The sequence below is a fragment of the Alosa sapidissima genome, chromosome 19 (genome assembly GCF_018492685.1).
Source record: "Alosa sapidissima isolate fAloSap1 chromosome 19, fAloSap1.pri, whole genome shotgun sequence".
NCBI lineage: Eukaryota > Metazoa > Chordata > Actinopteri > Clupeiformes > Clupeidae > Alosa > Alosa sapidissima.
Genome location: NC_055975.1, coordinates 5,542,527 through 5,565,008, shown reverse-complemented (window position 1 = coordinate 5,565,008; position 22,482 = coordinate 5,542,527). Strand labels below are relative to the sequence as shown.

The window sequence follows — 22,482 nt, the reverse complement described above, 5'->3', positions numbered from 1 at the left end:
TAGGATAGGGCAGGCTACTGAAAGACAATAAAGGGAATGAATGCATGTAGCTCTACTGTTCTAAAATGTACCTGCAATGTAGGCACGCATACAAAATATGACTGCCGCTCAGTCGTGTACATCCTCTCCGTGAAAATAAATCACGCTTGTCTCCATCTCCCCTTCCCCTACTCTTGAAACTTTGTGTATGCTTGTATGTGCGTGCCTGTGTGTGCCTGTGTGTGTGTGTGTGTGTGTGCGTGCGTGCGTGCGTGTGTGAGTGTGTGAGCTTGTACGTTATTGGAGTGGAGTTGTTATTAGCCTATATTGATTATTATATAGTTATCGTTTGTATATGGTATTGTTTATTTAAATTATTGGTAGTTCATAATGATATTGCATTGACATTATTGTTATTATTTCTATTTTCCTTAATGTAGTTTTACCAACTTTTAAAAACTGTTTACTGTTTTTAACTATAGTATTGTTTTATTTAGTAAGTAAGCTTTGGACAAAAGTTTCAGCTAAATTCCATAACCAAGGACTTCTGGCATTGTCTGAGCTACGATTACTGACCTAGCAACTTTCTGTGTTCGGGTAGGAACACTAACACACACACACACCCCACCTTTGAATCTAATCTAATCTAATCTATCTAATCTTAGCAGATTGTTGTATATTTGTGTTGTCTTGGTTTATTTTCGTTTTATTTGGTCTCATTTCTGCCATATACACTGTCTTGGTCACACTGTGCTTGTTGTGGTCTGTGTGGACCAACATGAACTTCACAGGAAATATTCGAACCCAACCCACGACCTCATGAAGGCCTGTCTTTCTTGGTCATGTACTTTAAGAGGGCGTCCTCTACTGGAGAAAAGAATATAACAGTAGCCTACAAGTGTTGCGATGCTGTTCGTCTTTAAACCCACAAGAGGTCACTATTATACTGTTTCTCACAAGGCTGCCTTTCCATCTGTCGCATTGAGGTGATCTGAGATCTAACGTTGACATTTCATTTTGAAGTGACATGAGATTGTTTTAAATTCATCTAATTGTTTGAGGGCTACTGATAACAAGTTACCCTTGGTAAATCTGCCTATGAAATGCTGCTAAGATGATGTGGTTTCCTTTTGCATCTAGATCTGTTTGAATGTTAAAACGTAGGCCTAATTATTCCCTTTGCACCTGAAATAAGCTTAAATAGATAATATGCCCTGTCAGTCAGGCAATTTAGGGACCCACTCGAGTTGGTATTTTAGTATATTTTTAGGTTGGTAACTGATTAATAAAACTTTAGGATAAAAGGTCATTCGACTTTCAGATTTTCAGATCTATTGATGACTCTAATGGATCTCAGTTCAGACTATTTACTGGGTCAAGCTATATGTGAAATGGCAGATGGTTTAATATAATGAGTTAGATGCCCTAATCGTCCAACTGGGCCCATAACGGAACGTTAGAAAGTATCCATTATAGGCTATGTTATGGCCAAATTGTGTCTGAGCTCTTTCGTGTGTGTGTGTGTGTGTGTGTGTGTGTGTGTGTTGCCAGACTAGGCTAGACTTACTAGGTTTCCTTTTAACTGTAGAGGTTTGCGTCATATCTTTATTCATCTTGAGTTGACTGCAGTATGGCTGCTTAAATGTCCTTTTGGCAGTGCATTTTCCCCCCTTTTGAAGCCTTCAGCTGTTTAGGTAATCAGCGACTGGTGAGCGGGGAATGAGTTGGTTCAAACATTGCCGCCGGACATTCCTCCCTTCATACTACACTGGTGGGTCTAAGCAGCACAGGAGGCTTCTGGGTAAAGTAGGCTGTGTCTGCGCGTTGATGTCAGAGGAAAGAGAACGCGAGCAACAGGAGCTGCAAGGAATCGCTATGGAGTAGGCTACCGACGGTGGAAGTAGCCCCTCCAACTCTTGAGATGAGGACGGACTTTACGAAAGGTTTTGGGGAAACGCGATAGGGCAGCCGGCGGTGGAGCGTTTTTCATTTGCGTTACAGTGTTATTTTGATGTTAATTCATCGTTATTGTGCTGGCGATGTCGCGGGTGGAGTTTGCACTTTACATGGACGGAGGGAAAACGCCTGGGGTTTGAATACCACGGACTGTGTATGAACGGCAATTTTTTAAAATTTAGGCGCAAGCAGTGCGAAGCGCCGAAAAAAGAGGAGGGGAGGGGGATAAGAAAACGCCCTGTTGCTGAATCCCCTCAAAATCAAAACTTTATCGCGCCATCAAAGATACAGGACCTCTCTTGTTGAGCATGGAAGAGGAAGTTTGATCGCATCGGACTTAAAACAAACAAGGCTTACATCAGTAAAGAGGTTTGTGGAGTGACCCCACACTATTGTGGATTATTTTTGTCTTTTATTGTGGACACGAGTCGGAGGCAATTTCAGAGGGCGGCGAGTCGGAGCCTGTCTAGGCCCACGGCCATTGCCCAAGAAGAAAATATTTTTTTAATGTGAACCTAAGAAGTTAAGGAGAGGGAGCTCGTTAGATATTCACATACTTCACGAACGCTTGCCTTACTATTTAAAATGTCGTTCGGAGCTGAGAGAAGGATGGAAAACCGGTTGCAGAAACTGGAAGCCATGATCAAAGACCCCAGGTCGGCGGTTAATTTGGAAAGTTTACTGGTAAGTTTGCGGTTATGTATATTTCATGAGGCGAGTTGTTTTGTTGCCTGGTATCGCGGATATCGTCTGGAAGCGGTTGCTACATGATTGCTATGTTTGTTTCCCACTCGAATGCAACGTCAATGAAATTGTTACATTTTTTTCCTTGTTGTGTGACAGCAATTGCACATGTTTTGTCTGTGAGGCTATGGGATGATTTTTGCTTCCTTGTTTGACTGCTGTCAACTGTAGTCCATCGATAGTCTTGTTGTAGCCTAATATACTGTTAATATACTGTCTAATATACTATTCTGCTACTTGTCTGGCTTGTATAAGTTAATGTAGTTTACCACTGTCTTTTTCAAATAGTGGGAATTTAAGCCCTCCTTCTCAAAAGTAGGTTTTTTAACTGTAGGCTACACAGGATAACAGGCAGATTGTGATACAATTATTTAATCAGCCGTTTTCCAACTACAGAAGGTCCGCAACAATGGTTTAATTTAATTGTCATTACAGTAAGCTACCTGGGTCTTGTGTTTAGTTGCCTGTAGCCTATTTTCTGTGTAGGTTTTGGTAATGTAGGCCTAAATTAATTAAGGGATGTTTACCAGCGTGTTTCATATACAGTGACATCTAGGCTCATTCCATTTGGTAATGCAAGGAAATTAGTCAGTATTTCAAAGCTATGAATATTTATTGGCATTAGAACATACTAGCCATTTAGTTGTAAAGACACACTCTTCTGGCTTGGTTCGAAATTCTCAGGTTGTGCAAATCACTTGAGTGTAAGCTATTTGAAGGCCATCACTGTATGTATCTAGTGGCATGCATGTTCAAGGAGAGTGGATACTAAACAGTGTGTTGCCCTAATGTGACTAGATTTACAACTGCATGTCTGCTAAACAAACACTGGTGAACATGTCAACAGAACATGCCCCTGAGGACATCCTTTTACCCCTCTTTCTCTGTTGAGTGGATGTGTTTCAACCCTCGAAGTGAGCTGACATTGTTGGAGTGCGTGAAGAGCCCCCTTTTTGCAGTGAGCAAAAGAATGTGTGTTTATTTCCTGAGAATGAGTGGGAGAGGTTTGAGCAGGATAGATGCTGTGGTCAGAAGTGGAGTGGGAAGTCACACGTGGGAGGGAACAGGCCGGGTGCTTGGGCAGCTCTCCCATCCACAGCCATTTATAGCCAGTCCCCTGCTGTTGTCGCCTCAGCCAGAGATAGCGGAGGATGGTGGCTGTGCACCGGAGAGGGGCCAGCAGAGAACGTACAGATCCGTTTGGGTGAAGGAGCTCGCTGGAGTCAAGCAGCTCAGGAAGAGGCTCTCTAGGATACAGACTCTCAAGCACCATCACTCAGACAATCACACAGACTCGCATTCCCCTCTCTCAATCACACACACACACTCACTCACTCACTCACTCACTCACTCACTCTTACACACTTACAGTGCATATCTACACACACAAACAGACAGTTTTACAATTTCTTACAATCTGACAAGCTCCTCTGATCCTGGATAGAGATATTCTTTTCTTGCCAGTGAAACAGGCTTGAAGCTTGAAGATTTTCCCCATTGATTCATTTCCCAGCAAGTCAGATTGTGATATGAAATCTCTCTCAATGGATGTGGTGATTCATTGGTTTTACCTGTGGTACGCTAGTGGTGTGTCTGCAAATGTCTATATTAGCTTCCAGCATGTATTGTATAGCTGTCATCAAGGGGGAAATTATCAACATTTGCCCATAGGAACTGGTCGATTAATGCCTCTGTCATAAATATTGAATAGCCAAATGAAATTTGTTCAAGACACCAACAGTTCCTCTAACACTACACTTCTGCATTTCACATTGATTGGAGTGGTCATCATCGCTGTAGTCTTTATGCAAGCTAAACAGTTTCCTGTAGCTTTCCATATTAAGTTCAAGTCCATGATGCTGGCTTAAATGACAACTTATATTGTACCTACATTCTTTTTTACCCTCATCCTAATCTATTGTCTGTCTTGCTTACTGTGACCTGTGAGTGACCAACAACTTGTCCTGCCCCTGCCCCTTGGCATGATGTCCAAGTCCAGCCTAAAAAGTGGTAGTGTAACAAGCCTGCTTGTTCGTGTTTTAATAACCACTTCATCTATAAGTAACTTCATTTATTAAACACATTCTGTTTGTGGACAGTGGACCAATTTGAAAAGACCCCATAATGTTAGGCTGACATTACAGCAAGTGCAAACATTTCTTCATTAATGTTCAATTAATACCATGTAATGAGCTATGTAAGTGTTATGAGAAGTGGTAGCCTTTAAATAGTATTAAACCTTTGTGATTTCAGAATGTTGATGGTCTAAATAGATAGAAGACAGGCTGGGACAAGCCACTGCCAAAGTAATTAGTCTGAATTGTCTGTGTGTCAGATTCCAACCATTATCCTTGAAATAACTTCACGTCTTGTTGATGTTTGGCCTCTTGTCACATTGAGCAATCTAAAGGAGGAAATTTTTAAATATACAGAAGAGTGCATAACATGGAAGAGTACATATTTTTCAACCACGACATCCTTCAGCAAATGTCAGAAAGCTGGCTCAGTACTGGGTACCTGCATCTAATGAGGTGTCTGGAATTTGATCTGTGATTGCTGCAGTCATAGTGTCATACCATTGATCTATTACATTATCTGCAGCCAGAGCCACAAGTCTCGATTGAGGCCATAAAATGCTGTAAAATGTTACACTGGTGAACCAAGTAGAAGCTTTGCCTTCCCTTTTCTTTTTTCCTGTTGTTTCGCTCACCCACGAAGTAGCAGTAGGCTTGGCCCAAGTCAGTCAGTGGTCCACATTGCTCTGCCAATTGGCTATTATTTCTGTTTTGGAGTGAACCAGTCTGGCATCCGTAAAAGGCCTGTGGTATCCATGATAAAGGGGAGAAGTCATTCTGGAGTCTGGAATGTTGATGGCTCCTTATCACTGCTGCCCTCTCCCTGCGGCCCAGAGCAGCAAACTGAGGTTGTCAGCCTCCTTGGGACGGAGATCCAGAGTCTCTCTCTCTCTCTCTCTCTCTACAGTATTAAAATTCCTCTGTCACTCCACATCCCAGTGAAGCCCAGTTGTAAACCAAAAAACCTGGAGCGGAGGTTCTAGGCATGCAGGACAACTGCAGGCTCCATCAAGCGTGGAGCCGAATCTGCCCTGTGTTTAACTCTGTGGGGTTTCTTTTTATCATCATTTGTTCTAATTGAATTCCATTCTTTTGAACCGCACAGCATATATTTCAGTGCATTCACTTGCTGTGACCTCCATAGTAGTCTATACAATCATTTTGGCTTTGATCCCACTCTCCCAACAGCCTCTGGTCATGTCATTGCAAAGATATGATGGTTTTGTCACAGGCCTTTTTTAGGCCCAAGGTTTTCTCTATTTTTTTCTCTTTGCATTGCTCTTTTCATGACCTTATCACTATGATGCATTGTGGTCTAGAGTTGATTGGTGTAGAGTTGAGTTTGGATTATGCACTGGAGCGCTTTGCTCGTCCAGTTCAGTGTGCTTCTTCACAGAGGGATTTCAGCGTTGCGTTGCCCACACAATTCAGAGCAGCTTGTTACATCGCCCTCAGACCACAGTGGTGTGTTTAGAGTCCAGTGAAAATAAATCACCCTTTCTTTTCGCAGCCGACACACACGCAGAGAGGGTTTGCAGTGTTTTGTCAGGTTTGCATTGGTGCACTGGGAGACAGATTTTTGTGTGTTAAGAGAAGAGTAGTTGTGTTTTCCCCCTTGGAGGGGGTGCTTTCTGATCTGATAACGATTGAGGGCACACCCTTTGGACTTAGGAATGCACCAGGCTGTATTTCTCTCTGTCCAGTCCAGTCCACTCCGAGATGCAATGTCTTGTCTTGTGTCATTTGAGGTCTTTCATGCATTTTGGAATTGCAATTGTTTTGATGCTATTGTGCCATCAGCATTGACCCAGGATGTTTAGATCAGTCATGGGAATACAGATGCTACGTGTCTCACGCGGATGAAAACATCATATCAACAACTGGTGCTGTCTTCATATGCATTTGACAGTCCTGTTTGCATGTTCTCCATTGTTTCTTGTATAAGATTTGGTCTCAAGGTCATATATTTGCAATTCGTAGTCTAACTAGAGATGCACTACTTCACAGTAATAGATGATCACAAGAAACGGTGCTTAAGAATTTGTCAGTGACACAATCATGTTGAACAAGCAATGCAAGAACATTTAAAGAGAAATACAGATATTCATATTTGTTTTGCCTTCATGTTAAGGATGTGTCAGATGGTGGTCACATTTAGAGTTCAGGTAATTGATTGCCTGGGGTTTCCACACCCACAACAGTATTCCCACACTATGTTGCATTCTATTCTTAGTAGACTATTTATTTATAATGGAACAATTTGCTGTAGCTGCGGTGGGTAAATTAGTTGTGCTTTAAGGGAATATTTTCTCTTAAATTTTGCCTTAAATATTGTTGTGCAGTAGCCGTTGTCATGCCCTGTTATCAGCATGATTTGCAGAACTCCCAGAGTGATGCTAGCACTGCCGTATATGGTATAGCACTTATGCTCATCTAAACTTTCATTTCCTCGTTTTTGTGTTCTTCACATGCACATTCACATTCTTTATGCTCTCAAGCATTAAGAACACCAGACCATTCCAATGTGATGATGTATTCCATAAGTACCATTATACACATGTGGTCTTTGGAACAAACTTGGCTATACTGTTCTAACTTAATCTATTTTTGTGAAACAGTCTGAGTGGTCTATAGAATGAATGTAGCCCATTGGTCGTATTGTGCCTGAGGGACCTATGCTGCAGATAGTTGAAGTAGAATGTTATTTCTTTTTAGATATTATTTCTATGTATTTCTTGGTAAAAGCCACCAAGTTGTCATGTTGGGCAATTTGAAGCAAGGCACCCATGCTCTTTGTAATTGAATTGGGTCTCAGTCTGTTATATACAGTAATGATCTGGGCTATAGCAGGCTGGCAGGCAGTGGCTGACTTCACTTCCTTCGAGGCTTGTTTGTTGTTGATGACAGGATGGGCTACACAGGAAATTGAAATCACATCCTGGATTTGATCACAGGGACAGCTGAGATGGGACTGGTGGCCTTGAGGATGTGGTATCAATTTGTGTCTTGCTCCCCAAAATACCCTCCTAGAAGAGCATGTCCTCTCCCCAGACTTTCAGAGTGGGAAGCCTGTCTAATTTGAGGTCATGTTTTGAGTTTGTTGTTCCTGCGCTGTGACCATGTGCTTGTGTTTGTTTTCTGCTTCTTTGTCCGTCTGTGTGCCAGTTGAAGTGGGGCCGCACCCATGCTTTGCAAAATGCATCGTCATATTTGAATGGCCCTAAAGTCATTCACTGAGCCAGGAACAGGTGATTAAACCTGTGCATCTCTGAATCCAGGGTGGAAAGGTCAATCTAGCCCTGTTTGCAGTGGTCAGTGTTTCTTATTTTATTCATTGTCAGGTGGTAATAGCGACATTTTTCTTAGTGGCATGCTAAGAAATGGAAGCAGTTGCTTCGTTCCACAAGATGAACAACTCTAATTCCTCTAAAGGCTCTGTGTGGGGTTGGTGGACCAGTCTGACCTACAGGGAACAAGCATTAAGAAATTAAGACATGTTGGGACTTGGGCCAATTAAGAGAAAAAATGACCCAACCCACTTTGATCTCCACCACAACCAGTTTCTCATGCTTCCCCTCAATAAGTCTTCATTTGTTTCAGTTATAAAAAAAAAAATATTTTTAGCCATACTGTAATGAGGATAAGGTCTGGTGAATAGGTTTGTATGTTACCTTGACATCTACTGCTGCGGACCCTTGTGAGCAGAGAATTCAGAAATTGTTGGACTGTAGTACTTCATTTGTGAAGCCACACAGGATTGACTTGAGGTTACCGTAATTTCCCAACTATTAGCCGCGGCTTATACACAGGAAATTACTGTACTATGAGGTACTTAAAGACCACCCAGCCATCCCTCGGGTGTGGAGGCAGGTCTCTGAGGCCAACCGATATCTGCGAGGTTTGCTGACGAACAGTGAGTGGAAAGCAGGGGCTCTGTATAGTAACGCCTGTCCCAGAAACAGGAGCATCCCAAATGGAGGCTGATTCAATTGGCAATTGCAGTTCCGCAGATCACTTGTTCCACTGTGATCAAGGTGGAGGTGGGACCTGCTTTCGCACTCTGCTGACAAACGGCCTGCTCCATCAACAACGGGCTCATGAGCAACGGGCAGCTGGTGAGGGTATTAGCGCATGTCTGCCAGACAACGCCTTGAGGGCAGCACATGACATAACTTGCCCAAGTAACAGACAGAGGATGAACAATGGACAGTGATTAAGAAATATTTTGATGCAAGTAGTGAGATTTTGAAGGTGCAATATCTAGTCCAAAAGAGAAACGACTTTACTGGGCATCCTTGATATCATAAAATAGTAAGGAAGAGTGAAAAGATCATATTTCACAGCATCACTATGCTTCTTGTTCATCCTGATTCTATACTTGGTATCCTTTAGCCATTAGTTTGTCACGACATGAGCAGGAAAATGTATAAAAGTATATAGACCGAAACGTGGAGTAACACAGAATGTGTATTGGGTAGCATTTTACACAGTTGCTTTAAATCTTCAAGTACTTTTGTATATGTCCACTAAAATGACATATTGAATCTTTAAGCTGTTCATTATGGAACAGCTTATCTAATATCATTTCTACACTCCAGCTTTTTGGAGTCGTTAGAACTCTATGCACAGATGAGTGAGGACGTTTTTTTCCTAAAAAGTGCAGAGGAGGAGGAGCCTTTTGCGTCACTCAGTAACTTCCTGGCAGTGCGAGCACAGAGTAAGCAGCTCTTGCTAAAAAAGGCACATATTTTCCCCAGTTTGTTTCCAGTTACTTTTCCAGTTCATTGTGATCTAATGAAGACTCATATTGGCACGCTCTGCAGTGGAAAACTGCATTAGCAGAGGAGGAACCTACTGTGATTGCATTCTCCAGTGGGTACCCTTGCAAATGACCAGGAAATGCTATTAAATTCAATGATAACCAAATATTATGATATATAGCCAGTTTCTTCTTAGAGCAACGTTGAACTCAGAAAAGCCTGCAAGCTTCTCCTTTAAGAAGGGTGCTTTCTTTCGCGTGATCGTTCAGCACAGTTTTGTTTGCAACCACAAAGCTTGACTGGAGTTATCAGTTGTTTAAATGCTGCTTATTCTGCTGCTTTTCCTCCTCTGCCTCCAAAACTTCCCCTTCCCTCAGAATCCTCTCCATAGCCTGCTCCACTCGGCTTCTACGCTGTTCTCATCAACCTATTCCTTCCTCTTTTCTTGGCTCTTTTTCTCTCCTTTCTCTCTCTCTCTCTCTCTCTCTCTCTCTCTCTCTCTCTCTCTCTCTCTCTCTCTCTCTCTCTCTCTCTCTCTCTCTCTCTCTCTCTCTCTCTCTCTCTCTCTCTCTCTCTCTCTGATCAGCTGGTTCATGGAGCGGCGAGGGACTGGGCTTGTTCAGTGCTTGCACATGGAGAGCAGCTGAATTTATGTCAGATTTGTCTCAGAATGTGGCCGGTGCCAGCAGAACTGGGTGCGATGTGCTGCTGGAGAGAAACACTGCCATATAAGGTGGTGTGATAGTGGCCGCAGCCATTTTTGCAAAACAACCATCAGCCTGCTGGCCTCCTCTTGTGAGACGCCCTCTCCACAGACTCCCCTCACCCCCTTCTCTCTCTCTCTCTCCCTCTCTCTCTCTCTGCCTCAATCCCTTCATTTCTCTTTCTGTCTTTCTTCCCCCTCCTTCTATCTCTTGCAGTTCTCTGTCTCTTTTTCTCTACTTTCTCTACTTCACTTCCTCCATTTCTCTCTCTCACTCCCCTCCTTCTCCCTCTCACTCTACTGTCTTTCTCTTTCTCTCTCTTTCTTTCTCTCTTTCTCTCTCTTCCACTAAGAGACTAAAGCTCTAGGGTTAAAGTCCTCTGGTAGTACTTGGTCTGTGCTGTCCCATCTCTGCAGAGCGTCTTGCACTGTTGATCTCAAACTGATGTCCCCACAATGTTGTCAGGTTGTCACAAGACCTCAGGCCATGTTTTCATCTTGTTAGACTCTAGTCCTCAGGGAAGAGGTTTCTGTTTCGTATTATCTCAGAGCACCCTGAGAGTAAGAGTGTGCGAGGGAAAGGGAGGGAGGGAGGGAGGGAGGATGAGCGGAAGAGAGAGGATGGATGGGTGAAATAGGGGGAGGAAGAAGAGTGCAGGAGAGCCCCAGCTGCTCAGTGAATGCACCCTATCTGATGACCAGTCACCTCTCGTACAGCTGGAGGGCTGGAGAAGTGATTGCATTCCTCATGAATCTCACATCTCTTTGATGGCTCTAAATTTAGGAGCGTAGGCTCCGTAGGCTTAACCCCCACACCCCCTTCACCCCCATCTCTTGGCCTGGTGGAATTGGGCTCCTCTTGAAATGCGATCAAAAGGACTCAAGTTGGAGTTGGAACTTTGTGTGATCACACTCAGCAGGGAGGATGGCCTCACTGTTATGTATCTCTGGATTTATTTCATGCCTGACAGGCTTGCCACATGCGTCTTCTGCATCACAGTGAATGACAGATAGCATGTTGGCTCAACTAAATGCTAACCAGGTATGTGATCTTTTTATTCCAGTAATAGAGCCGCATTTGGAGGATATATTTATCCCCTCTCCCTCTGCTGTTTGTTCGGTCTCTTTGGTAACGTTTTCTTAGAATGAAGGGTAAGCAAGATAAGACAAAAATAGACCCACACAGGCCCCAAATATGCTCAAAGAACGTCCCCTAACGAATTGAGCATGGCCAGACCATAGCCGTTGATACAGGGTGAGGTACTCTCAGACTATCAGCCTGAGCTGCAGATAGGCCACACGCTAGCCACAGTGCCAAGGACAACCTTCTGCAACAGCTTGTGTTTGTTCTGTGACTAAGGGCTTCCTCTATTGACATCGATCAGTTAGCTATGTTGTTTTTTAATTAATTTCCAGTGTGGCAGCTCCATTGCATGTAAATGTGCTGTATCTGTGTCTACTGTACGTGTGTACATAGTGCGCGCGCATGTGCCAGTGTGCACAGGCGCTCTGAGTCAGACTGTATTTATAAGTCTGAGGGTCTTTGTGAGCGGAAGTGCTTTCCGAGGTGAAGAGAGACAGCTCATTGTTCCTCCCACTCGTTTTTCTGCTGCTCTCTTTCAGCTCTTCATCCATCCATCCATCCATCCATCCACTCCTACCATCAAGTCCTCCCCCACCACCTCTACTGTATTTACCCTACTCTCTCTCTTTCCATCTCTCTCTCATCTCTATCTCTCTCTCTCTCCCTCTCTCTATGCACCTACAGTACACAATGCCAGTTGTTTCTCTCCGGAACTTGAGGGCGAAATTCACCGCAAGGGGAAAAATGCCAGTCGTCAGTGCCAGTTTCTCTCGGCTAAGTGTTTTTATGAAAGGTCTGTTTCACTGGAGGACCCTCCTGTGGTGGCGGCTGTGTCTTAACCATTAGCGAGCCGAGGCCCTCTGGTGTTCCGAGGGTGAGAGGAGGGGGTGGTGGTGGTGGTGGCGCACAACACAGCATGGATGAGTCAGCAGCTGCCCTCTTTAAAACTGTCAGGCCACAATGAATTTGCTTGGGGTTGTTTGATTTCTCTTTCTTCCCTCAAAGCCTCTGGTTTAGGAATGCCAGTCATTCAAAAAGTTCAAATGTGCCTGGTTGTTAAGTCACCCAAGAGCTGCTGCCAATGTGGTTTGGTATTGTTTGTGTGGAACTGTGGTGGCTGCTTCTGAGAGTTTTGTGGGGTTTTTTTGTCCAACATTTACTGTACATGCAGTGACTCAGAGAGTCCTATCGAAAAGCTAGACATTCCTATGCATATGTATGGTTGAACTGTTATGCACTAGAATATATATTCTCTCTCTCTCTCTCTTGTAGCTGTGCATGTTTCCCACGTAGTCGTTATATTGGTTTGGGGGCTCGTCTGAGCCCTTACAACATGACATAAAACATGTTCTAAACGTGACAAGCCCAATGCCCCTGGAGCGAGCCTAACATTCGCCGCTCACTGGCTAGATCTTTATCAACGCTCCCAAAGTCGTAAACAGTGGAGCAACATTATATTAACGGAGCCACACTTGATGACATTTGAGTATATACAGCTTAGACTGGTGTCTGCATTACTGGACACAGGTCATAGTAAACCACTGTCCCAGTATTTTCCCATGTCGTTATCCCTGTAAGGCCTCAAGATGCGGCAGGTTCACTTCATCACTTAAAGGGACACCAGGCAAGCCTGATGCTTTTTCTCTACGAAACTCCCCCTCGCTCGGTCTGAAGCTCTTTTCCTTTTCTTTGCGTCTTCCGTCAAGGGTTTTCGCTGCTTCTTCGCCGGCTCTGCCATTATACACACGTTTGCAACAATCTCTAGCGTTTCGTTAGCCTGCCTCTGTGCTGTAACTGATCCTGCTTCGGTCGGCGGGTAGGATACACCGAACTTGCAAGTGGAATATTCTTCCTACAGGCAGTAGGGGCGGGCGAGAGAGCCTTCATTCGCCCCGTAATGAGTCATTTAACCATATACCGACGAAAACGTTGCCTGGTGTCCCTTTAAATTGATTTGTCACTATGATGCAAGCGCAGTGTTTTCCGGTCTTGTGTACAAAATGTCCTACACATCAGATCTCCCCTTTGCCCTGCATTCACTGTTTGTGGAACCAGATTTCAACTGTAGTACGTAGTCACATGAGTTGGCTCTGAAAGTTAGAAGTATTATGACAGCAAATGATCTCGGTAGCCTGAAGGCTAAATAAGGATGCAGCCCTCCATTATGCTCAGTGAGATCATGGCATGCAAGTGAAGCTTCTTCTGTTTTGCTGCTGATCTGCTTTGGGTTTTGCGATCATTCTCATTCATTTGCAGTGAGTTGCATAGGTATGTTGCATTATGTCGTCTTGGGCCACAAAGCATTGCATGAGACTGACGTTGTTGTTGATGAGCATTACCGATGTATCAGTGAGGTGGCGGTACCTATGCCCTCTCTCTTCTCCACTGTCTTCCCCTCACGGTTGTGCAAAGAGCAGGGCTGTGGCTAAGCCCCCCAGGGCCTCTGCTCCTCTCCCTGAAAGTGAGAGCTCCTGCTGCTGCTGCTGCTGCTGCTGCTGCTGGTGGTGGTGGTGTTAGTGGAGGAGCACGGTTCCATCTCCCTCACTCCATGTTTGGTCCTGCGCTGCTGAAGAAGTAGCCAGAGACCGTAGAGGAAGATGGGAAGGACGGGTGTGGACGGCCTCAGGACTGAACAGGGTGGGCCCCCTTAATTACACACACACACACACACAGGCAGACACACACACTCACACTAAGTGATGGACAAGGAGTTTAAACATTGCTCTGACCCTCACAGATTCACAGATACTTAAATACCTCCCTCCCCACTCTGTGTCTGCACAACTATTTTTGAAAGTTTGGAAATCAATTGTGGTTGCAGACATGATTGAAATTGTAGAGTGAAATTGTACAATTCTAGTGACCTGCAGAGCATCCAGAAAATAATTGTATCACCTAATTTGACCCCCTTTTCTGATTTGACATTGTTTCTCACTAGCTGCTTTCAGACACGTCCTCCGCAGTATGCCAATCTTTGTCAAACGGAGGTCCGACCCTTCGGGTGACTGTCTAACACGCTGACATTATGCGGTCATATGTGTTAACGACACCGACGCACATGAACAGAATCTCCGTGTGGTTGAACAGGTTGAACGTGGTTGAACACGCACATGAACAGAATCTCCACATGTTCTTCGCTTCGTTTAGACACAAGCTAATTTACACAATGTCCGTCGGAAATACTAGGTGGGGAGTAGTGTAAGAGCCGGCTAAGTTCGGAATTCCAAATAGCCTTTTATGTTGTTCAGATATACCGCTTGACATCCGCAGAACATGCCAACTTACACCTAGGTCTGAAAGCAGCTAGTATCTCTCTTTTGGCTGTTGCAACACAAGAAATGACAACTTGACATATTGCTATATTGCACAAGTCCCTTCCTGTCCTGTCCATTCTAGACCTTGCTTCTCTGATCTTTTTTCATCAGCTGACATTTGAGTTGAGGAATAGCAAGACCACATGTATTCAACCTGTTTGTGTGTATGTATGTCCCAGGAATGTGTGTTTCTTTCTGTATGAGTACATTTGTGTGTGTGTGTGTGTGTGCATGTTTGTGTGCAGTGGTGTGGGTACTGGCCACACAGGAAGTGAATGTCTGCAGCCTGCTGGTGTTGCCCTCAAACATGTATGGAATGGATTGGCAACACAAATCATTTCCTCCCTTTTTTTTTTGCTTTTCGAAGGGGAGGGGGTTGAATGAATGAAACTGGAAAGCACTTCAACCTGGGACTCCGTCGGTCTTTCCAGCTGCAAATCTGAAAACACAACACAGACACACTTTCTCTAACCAATTAAATCTCTCTGTGTGTGTTTTCATACTGTGAAAAGTTCCAGCACATCCAGTTCACATCAACTACAACAATTGATTTTTGTTGCCGTTGTGATTTACTTGAAATGAAAGTTCCGTGTTTAAGTTCCATTCTCCCCTCTCAGTGGAGTGCTCTTTAGCAGTGGGGGATGTAAAGGTTGAGTGAAGCGAATGACGCCAGTCCGAGAGGGATGCTGGCTCCCCATACGGCCACATTATCTGTCGAGTCCCAGGCGGGCCGTGTCATTTCCTGTACGGGCAAGCGGGCGGTGGAGATGAGCGGCGTGTTTGTGTTTTTTTCCCTTAAATAGTAGTTTTGTGCGAAGGGGCCCATCCTATATTCAGACTCTGTTTACATGGTGAGCTGGAATGGGGAGAGTCATTAGTCACTATAGATGGAGAAAGAGGGAGAGAGGGAATGAAGAGGGGACGATGACTCAACCCGACTTGAAAATCACTTTTCTTATTTTGTCTGCTATTTGTCTTCTTTTCTTCTCTCGTTTTGTTCTCGTTGTGCTATTTCTAATTGTGTTGTGCCATACTGCATTGTCATGGCAGTTTCCTGCTGTAATGGCTCTTGTGGTTGTCATGGGCCCTGTGGCAAGCACAAAGTGTCGTCAGTGCGTGTGCCAGTGGCACAGCTGGCAGAGAACAATGTTGGCACCATCGAGGTTCACGCTTAGGTCATTTTGGCGCATGTTTAGCAGAAATGTGCTTACTGTGCTTAAGTCTAAAACATCCATGGAGTGAATGAAAGTGTGAAGGTGTAAAAAAGGCCGGTTTTTTTTTCCAGTCCTTTTTTTCCCTCCTGGGGAAAAGGTTTCCAAGGAGACCATTTCTGGTATGTACACCACAACAGAGCTCCGATGTGCCCAGGCCTCTTAATAGCCTCAACCACTTAGCGACCATCCAAAATAGAAAAGAAATTCCCGCCGCTGCACTTGTGGTGGTGATCACTGATGAAGTGCACAAGCAGATAATTAGGTGGTGATTTATGAATCTCGGGCCAGTTAATGGCACTTGTGCAAAACCACAGAGTACCTTGCTGCTTGCCCAGTCTGTGTTGTATTTCCCTTTGCAAGTGTTTGTGACGTGCTTTGTAGCTAGTGCCAGTGAGTATCAGGTGAGAGGATATGCTGCTCCGATCTAGAGCAGTTTCATCTCGCTGCGGTCGAATGCACTCTGCAGTAGGCTACGCCTGGAGTCAATCATGGTTAAAGTAGATGCCCGCAGAGGCATCAATCACAAGCAGGCAAGCAGACCTGCCCGCCACTTACAGAGTGACCCAGTGTGCTTCAGCCACAGAGATATTCGCCTTATGAAATTGCTGTCAGGTGAAACTACTGTACATTCACACACATGGTTGGGGTGGGATACAGGCTCTGGGCTCTGCAGAGCAACTTGAGACAATGTCAATTGTTTTGGTTCAGTATGGTAATTCAGTTGAATTGAATGACCATGGAGAAAGGACTTGAGCAGCCTGGTTGTGCAATCATGTATTTCTATTTCTTTGTCTGTACAGTATGTGTCAGGGGGATTTGAACCTCATGACTCAGGTGACGCATGTGCCTCATAATAGCCAGTTGAACAGTGGGACCAAGTCAAAACAAAAGGTGGACTGAAAGCCACACGACTGTTTGATTTGACCTCATCAATCTCTCTGTACAACTGCCCAGTGATGCCTTGGCTGTTTTCTGAGATATCGCCTCTTGTCTTTCTTCACTCATGTTACGGTGCAGCCTTTATGAGATTTAGCCGTGGAGACCACCCATCGCTTCTCTGTTTTCCTGGCCATGTGAGTTGATTTTCTCTTTTTTATGTGCTCAAGATTGAATTAGTTTTATGGCTCTCTCCACAGGATTCCATGAATGCCTTGGTTCTAGATTTGGACTTCCCGGCCTTACGCAAGAACAAGAACATTGAGACCTTCTTGAACAGATGTAAGCATGTATTTGTGTTTGTGTATCTGTTCAGTTCAGTAAATGTGCACTTGTGTATGTGTCTGTGTGTGTATCTGAGTGTACTGTGTGTGTGTGTGTGTGTGTGTGTGTCGTATAGAATGGGCGGTGGCAGTGTATCTGAGTGTATGTGTGTAGGAGGTGGTATTAACTCAAGTGGTTATAGCAGGCCACTGGATCATCTCTTAAACCAATTCTTACATTCCCTGGCCTCTTCCTCCAACAGCCAGTGAGTACTGGTGGCTTTGGATTAGTACTAATTAGCTTAGCCATTTTCTAATGACTTCCTCTATCCTATTGTATGATACCGAGCCTTACAAACAGCTAATTAGCCAATTAATGTTAGCCATTGTTTGCATTTCTCTACATAATCGGTTTGCCTACTACAAAAGCAAACACATAACCTCTGTTCATTGATTACAGTGGCAGCATAGGTCTGTATTGGTTAAATACTGACAGTGGTCCGCACTAGCTTTTTCTATTATTCTTTTGAAAATGGCAGTTGAGGAGCTCTAAAAAAGGGCTTTTGTCACAGGGTGATCTGTATAGCACCCTCACAAATCTGTTAAAGTTGACATTGTATTTGACAGTTTGAAATGTCAGTGATGAATCCTGTCTGTAAGTGCATAGTGAGAGAAGTCCAAGACCGTACGGGTATGTGTGTACAGTATGTGTCTGTGTGATCCCCTTTGTTTCCTGGACAAACAGTGGTGTGTCTGAGCACTTGTGTTCTTGCAGCTCACCACTGTTTTACTTCTGTAATTATCTAATCATAGCTCTGCATCAGACCCAAAAGAGCACCGTTGCCATGGTGACCATATGGGCTGTATGCAGGAAGAGGTGTTTTGGCTAGAGGTGTTAATAATATACTGCAGACACAGAGGTACAGAGCATGAAGACTGACTAGTGCTTTGTGGCATGGTGGTGACGGGGGTTTTCTGTAGTCTGGTACACACAGGTAAATGATTAGGTGTGTCTCTGTCTGTCTGTCTGTCTGTTTGTCTGTCTGAAAATGGTGGGGAATATGTGTGTCTGTTCCATAACTGTGTTTGTGTGTCATAACTGTGTGTGTGTGTGTGTGTAGATGATAAGGTGATGGGGCACATCAGAGATCTGCAGATGAAGTCTGAAGACTTTGATCGAGTGAAGGTGATCGGCAGGGGGGCCTTTGGCGAGGTTCAGTTGGTAAGATGCTCTCTCACTCTTTCTTACCTCTCTCTGACACACACACACACACACACACACACTATTTCACCATACAGACACATGTACACACAAACACGTGGGCAGACAGACTCCCAAACCAAAACATTACATTAAAGACACTACACACACACACCACACGCAGACCTAAACCACAAGCCACTCATGCACAGTCATGCGTCGAGTACACCATGTACACACAACACTCTTCGTAAAAACAAGTATACACACCCAAAGTCTGAGGTTTAGACTGTGTGTGTGTGTGTGTGTGTGTGTGTGACACACTGAATGCAGAGTTCCAGCAGCCTCACTACACACACTGAATGCAGAGTTCCAGCAGCCTCACTACGGTGTCGACCGAGTGTGTCCCCCAGCTCATTTGCAGCTGTATAATCATTCCCCCTTTCTCCACCCAGTGCTCACCAGACACACACAGAGAGAGAGAGAGAGAGAGAGAGAGAGACTCACACACATCATTAATATTCCATTAATGTGTTCTGACAGCAAGCTGAGGGATAGCAATGGCACACGTCAGTCTTCCTCTTTAGCACTGGCCTTATCTCTCTGTTTGATCTCTTTCACTGTGTCTCCTTTCTCATTTTATTGTTATCCCACTCAATTACTCTGTCAGATGGATAAAGATGTAGACCCATTTCAGGCTCTAAATACTTGACACTTGACGCTCTCACATGTTTGTTAATGTGTATGTGTGTGTGTGTGTGTGTGTGTGTGTGTGTGTGTGTGTGTAGGTGCGACACAAAGCATCTCAGAAAGTGTACGCCATGAAGATCCTGAGCAAGTTTGAAATGATAAAGCGCTCCGACTCCGCCTTCTTCTGGGAGGAGAGAGACATCATGGCCTTCGCCAACAGCCCGTGGGTCGTCCAAGTAAGACACAGACACACCCACCCGCCCACCCACACTCACATTCAAGGGTACATACAAGGGCACCCATATACAGTAGAGTGCATCTCTTACAGTAGACATTTTCATTGGTGCCCTTGTGTATAACTACCACAACAGATTAGTATTCCTTCATGTGATCATTTCCTGTTTATCAAATTATTATCAGTTACTTTTAACAAAGGTAATTTTGTCCAAAAAATGAAATAAAACAATTACATTTCAATACATTTGAGTGGATTTAATGCAATCCATCTGCATGTATTGCTTCTGTGTATATTTTTGTGTACATATATGTCGGCATGGTTTTGTGTGTGCGTGTTCTTGAGAGAGTCTGTCTGTCAGTCTTGTCTGCTTGTCTGCTGGTGCTCCAAAGGTCTGCAATGTGTTTTGTCCTTTCCTCAGCTGTGCTGTGCCTTCCAAGATGACCGCTACCTGTACATGGTGATGGAGTACATGCCCGGCGGTGACCTGGTCAACCTGACCAGCACATACGACGTGCCCGAGAAGTGGGCGCGCTTCTACACGGCCGAGGTGGTGCTGGCCCTGGACGCCATCCACTCCATGGCCTTCATCCACCGCGACGTCAAGCCCGACAACATGCTGCTGGACTCCCATGGCCACCTCAAACTTGCCGACTTCGGCACCTGCATGAAGATGGACGCGGTGAGATCTAGCGAGAGAGTGTATTCGTGTGTCTTTCTGTATGTGTGTGTACAGTACGTTAGGGTGTTACACTTCTGTTACAAATGCATGTTTTTGTCTCTCCGTGATTTTAATTATGTTGTTTAGTGACCTTTAATTATTCACTTCACTTATGCAGTCACTTATTGACGTTTTAAGAAGACACTTCTCTTTGTTAGTAAGACTGTGTGTGTTTAAGAAGAATGTGTTTTTGTGAGTTTATTTTCTAAAAGGAAGAGTGTATGTGTGAGAGTGTATATGTGAGTAAGTTTGTTTACTTGAGTAGGTGTACGTGTGAGAGGAAAGGAATTATTCCAACAGTTAGTCATAGGGCTAGTCATTTGGAACTGCTGGATTTGCCTTTGTATGTGAAACTGTCCACCAGTAAAGCCTACAGCAACTAAACATAGTTGAATGAGTGGGTGGGCTTTGTGTGCGTGCCTGTGTGTGTGTGTGTGCCTGTGTGTGTGTGCCTGTGTGTGTGTGTGCCTGTGTGTGTGTGTGCCTGTGTGTGTGCGCCTGTGTGTGTGTATGTGTGTGTGTGCGCCTGTGTGTGTGTGCGCCTGTGTGTGTGTGTGCGCCTGTGTGATGGTATATGAGTGTGTGAGAAAGAGACAGAGAAGGCGAGGGCATGTCTCGCAGTCCCTGTTGCATGAAGTATGTGCGGTGGAGTTAGTCAGTGGGTGAGTCATTCCTGCTGGAATATTCAGAGTACGCCAAAGCTCACCACTCTCACCACTCCTAGCTCACCGTCTGCACCACTGTCCACATGCGCGAGCCTCTCAGTGACCTGCTGAAGCTACGGCCCAGGTCACCCACCCCTGACCTCCTGATCCAGTCAGCCGTCCTCATTCCTCTCTCCCTCTCTCTCGTCGTCAGTGCTGGCTCAGGCAAAAGGCATCCATTTTCTTTTCATTCACCCTTTCCTGCATGCTTTAGTCATCAGTATTGGTGTGCAGAGTCTGTGTGCTGACATCACACGTGGTGATTATTAACAGTGTTATTATGTCCATGAGGCAGCGGAAATGTCAGTAGAATGTTTTTTGCGTAATGGGTGAAAGCCACCCATATATGGAGATATTATGTGTTTGTGTTCTATCGCCATCTGGTGATGACCTTTGCTGCAGCATTGAACGCTGTGTTGCCAAATCGGTTGTGGTCTGGCCTAATAATTCAGGATTTTTTGAATGTCTCTGAAAATTAATTTAGAACTCTGTTAGTGGCTGCCCAGTGAAGTAGTACCTAAGGTTGATATGAGCGCTGGGAGCAGTGTTTGGAACATTTTTCTCCATGCTTAACTGAAAAGCTGTGGAAGTCCAGAGTCTAATTTAATTGTGTCCATTAAATTATATTACAGTGATCATGACTTGTGGGCTATGGATTGCAGGAATGATATAAATAGACATGACTGGCTCAAACAGTTGTTTTCACAAGTCACAATGTTAAAAGCTTATGATAGTTTTTTTTATGATATTTATTTATTTATTTATTTATTTATTTATTTATTTTATGATACATTTTTTTTATATATATATATGTCCTATATTTCTATTTTGATACATACATGTTCTATATTTCAGTCTTGCACTTTAATTTAATGTTTATTGTCTATGGCTATGTCTATAGTATGTCTATGTCTGTATTTAAAGTATGTCTATGTCTGCATGGGAAAGTAAGAAACGAAATTTCAATTCTTTGTATGACCAGTGCATGTAAAGAAATTGACAATAAAAGCCGACTTGACTTGACTAGTTTTGATACTACAACTTAAATATTTTTTCGACAAAAAGGTTTTAAGGTCTCTACTGCTTTTGAAGTGTGTTGTGAAAGGAATGTTTTGACTTCGGCTGTTGTGACCTATCCCCCCGTGATTGACTGACTGATAAACGTGATTGATCAATTGGCTGATAGTGATTGATTGATTGATTGGTGCTCCCCAGACTGGTATGGTGCATTGTGACACAGCGGTGGGCACGCCCGACTACATCTCCCCTGAGGTCCTCAAGTCGCAGGGAGGCGATGGCTACTATGGGCGGGAGTGTGACTGGTGGTCAGTGGGCGTCTTCATCTATGAGTTGCTCGTCGGTAAGTGACCTTTCCACATCTTTGGCTGGCCACATTATGCCATGAGAATGACGTTCTTTAGACTCACAAGGAATTTTTCATGTGGCTGTTCGTCCTCAGGTGAAACGCCGTTCTATGCCGACTCGCTGGTCGGAACCTACAGCAAAATCATGGACCACAAGAACTCGCTCAACTTCCCAGATGATGTGGAGATCTCCAAGGACGCCAAGAACCTAATCTGTGCCTTCCTCACAGACAGGTGAGCGGACCCGGTACTCTGCTCATTGGAGCTATGACTGTATAACTGTACAGCTGTCAGGAAACTCCTGAGGACCTGAAGCTCTGAGAACATGAGATAATGAGGAATTGAATGTTTTTAAGATGGATGAAATTAAAGCGATGGTTCGGAGTAATTTCACCCTAGGGTCCTTTGCACCATGACCCCGAGCCAAACACCTTCCCAGAACCTTTTTTCCCTTGGTCGAACCCTGGTCGAGTAGCGCTGTCAGAAACTAATGACGTTCTGCAGTCGAAATGGAACCAACATTTATCTCGTAAATTACC

At 44.3% G+C, this 22,482-nt stretch overlaps 1 protein-coding gene across 8 annotated transcripts in view; it reads left to right on the top strand.

Moving 5' to 3' along the window:
• The first annotated feature begins 1,771 nt into the window (after positions 1-1,771).
• Positions 1,772-22,482, top strand: part of rock2a (rho-associated, coiled-coil containing protein kinase 2a) — a 39,021-nt gene continuing 18,310 nt past the window's right edge. For 4 of the 8 annotated variants that reach the window (XR_006025345.1, XM_042071710.1, XM_042071711.1 and 1 more), the window contains exons 1-7: positions 1,773-2,619; positions 16,966-17,047; positions 18,150-18,250; positions 19,018-19,155; positions 19,576-19,836; positions 21,795-21,939; positions 22,039-22,177. Coding sequence is in view for 6 of the 8 variants with exons in the window: in XM_042071710.1 (XP_041927644.1) it covers positions 2,521-2,619; positions 16,966-17,047; positions 18,150-18,250; positions 19,018-19,155; positions 19,576-19,836; positions 21,795-21,939; positions 22,039-22,177 (965 nt within the window). In the remaining 2 variants the exon portion in view is untranslated. Of the gene's footprint in view, positions 2,620-16,965; positions 17,048-18,149; positions 18,251-19,017; positions 19,156-19,575; positions 19,837-21,794; positions 21,940-22,038; positions 22,178-22,482 lie in introns of all 8 variants that reach the window. The other 4 variants (XR_006025344.1, XM_042071708.1, XM_042071709.1 and 1 more) reach the window with 3 other exon arrangements.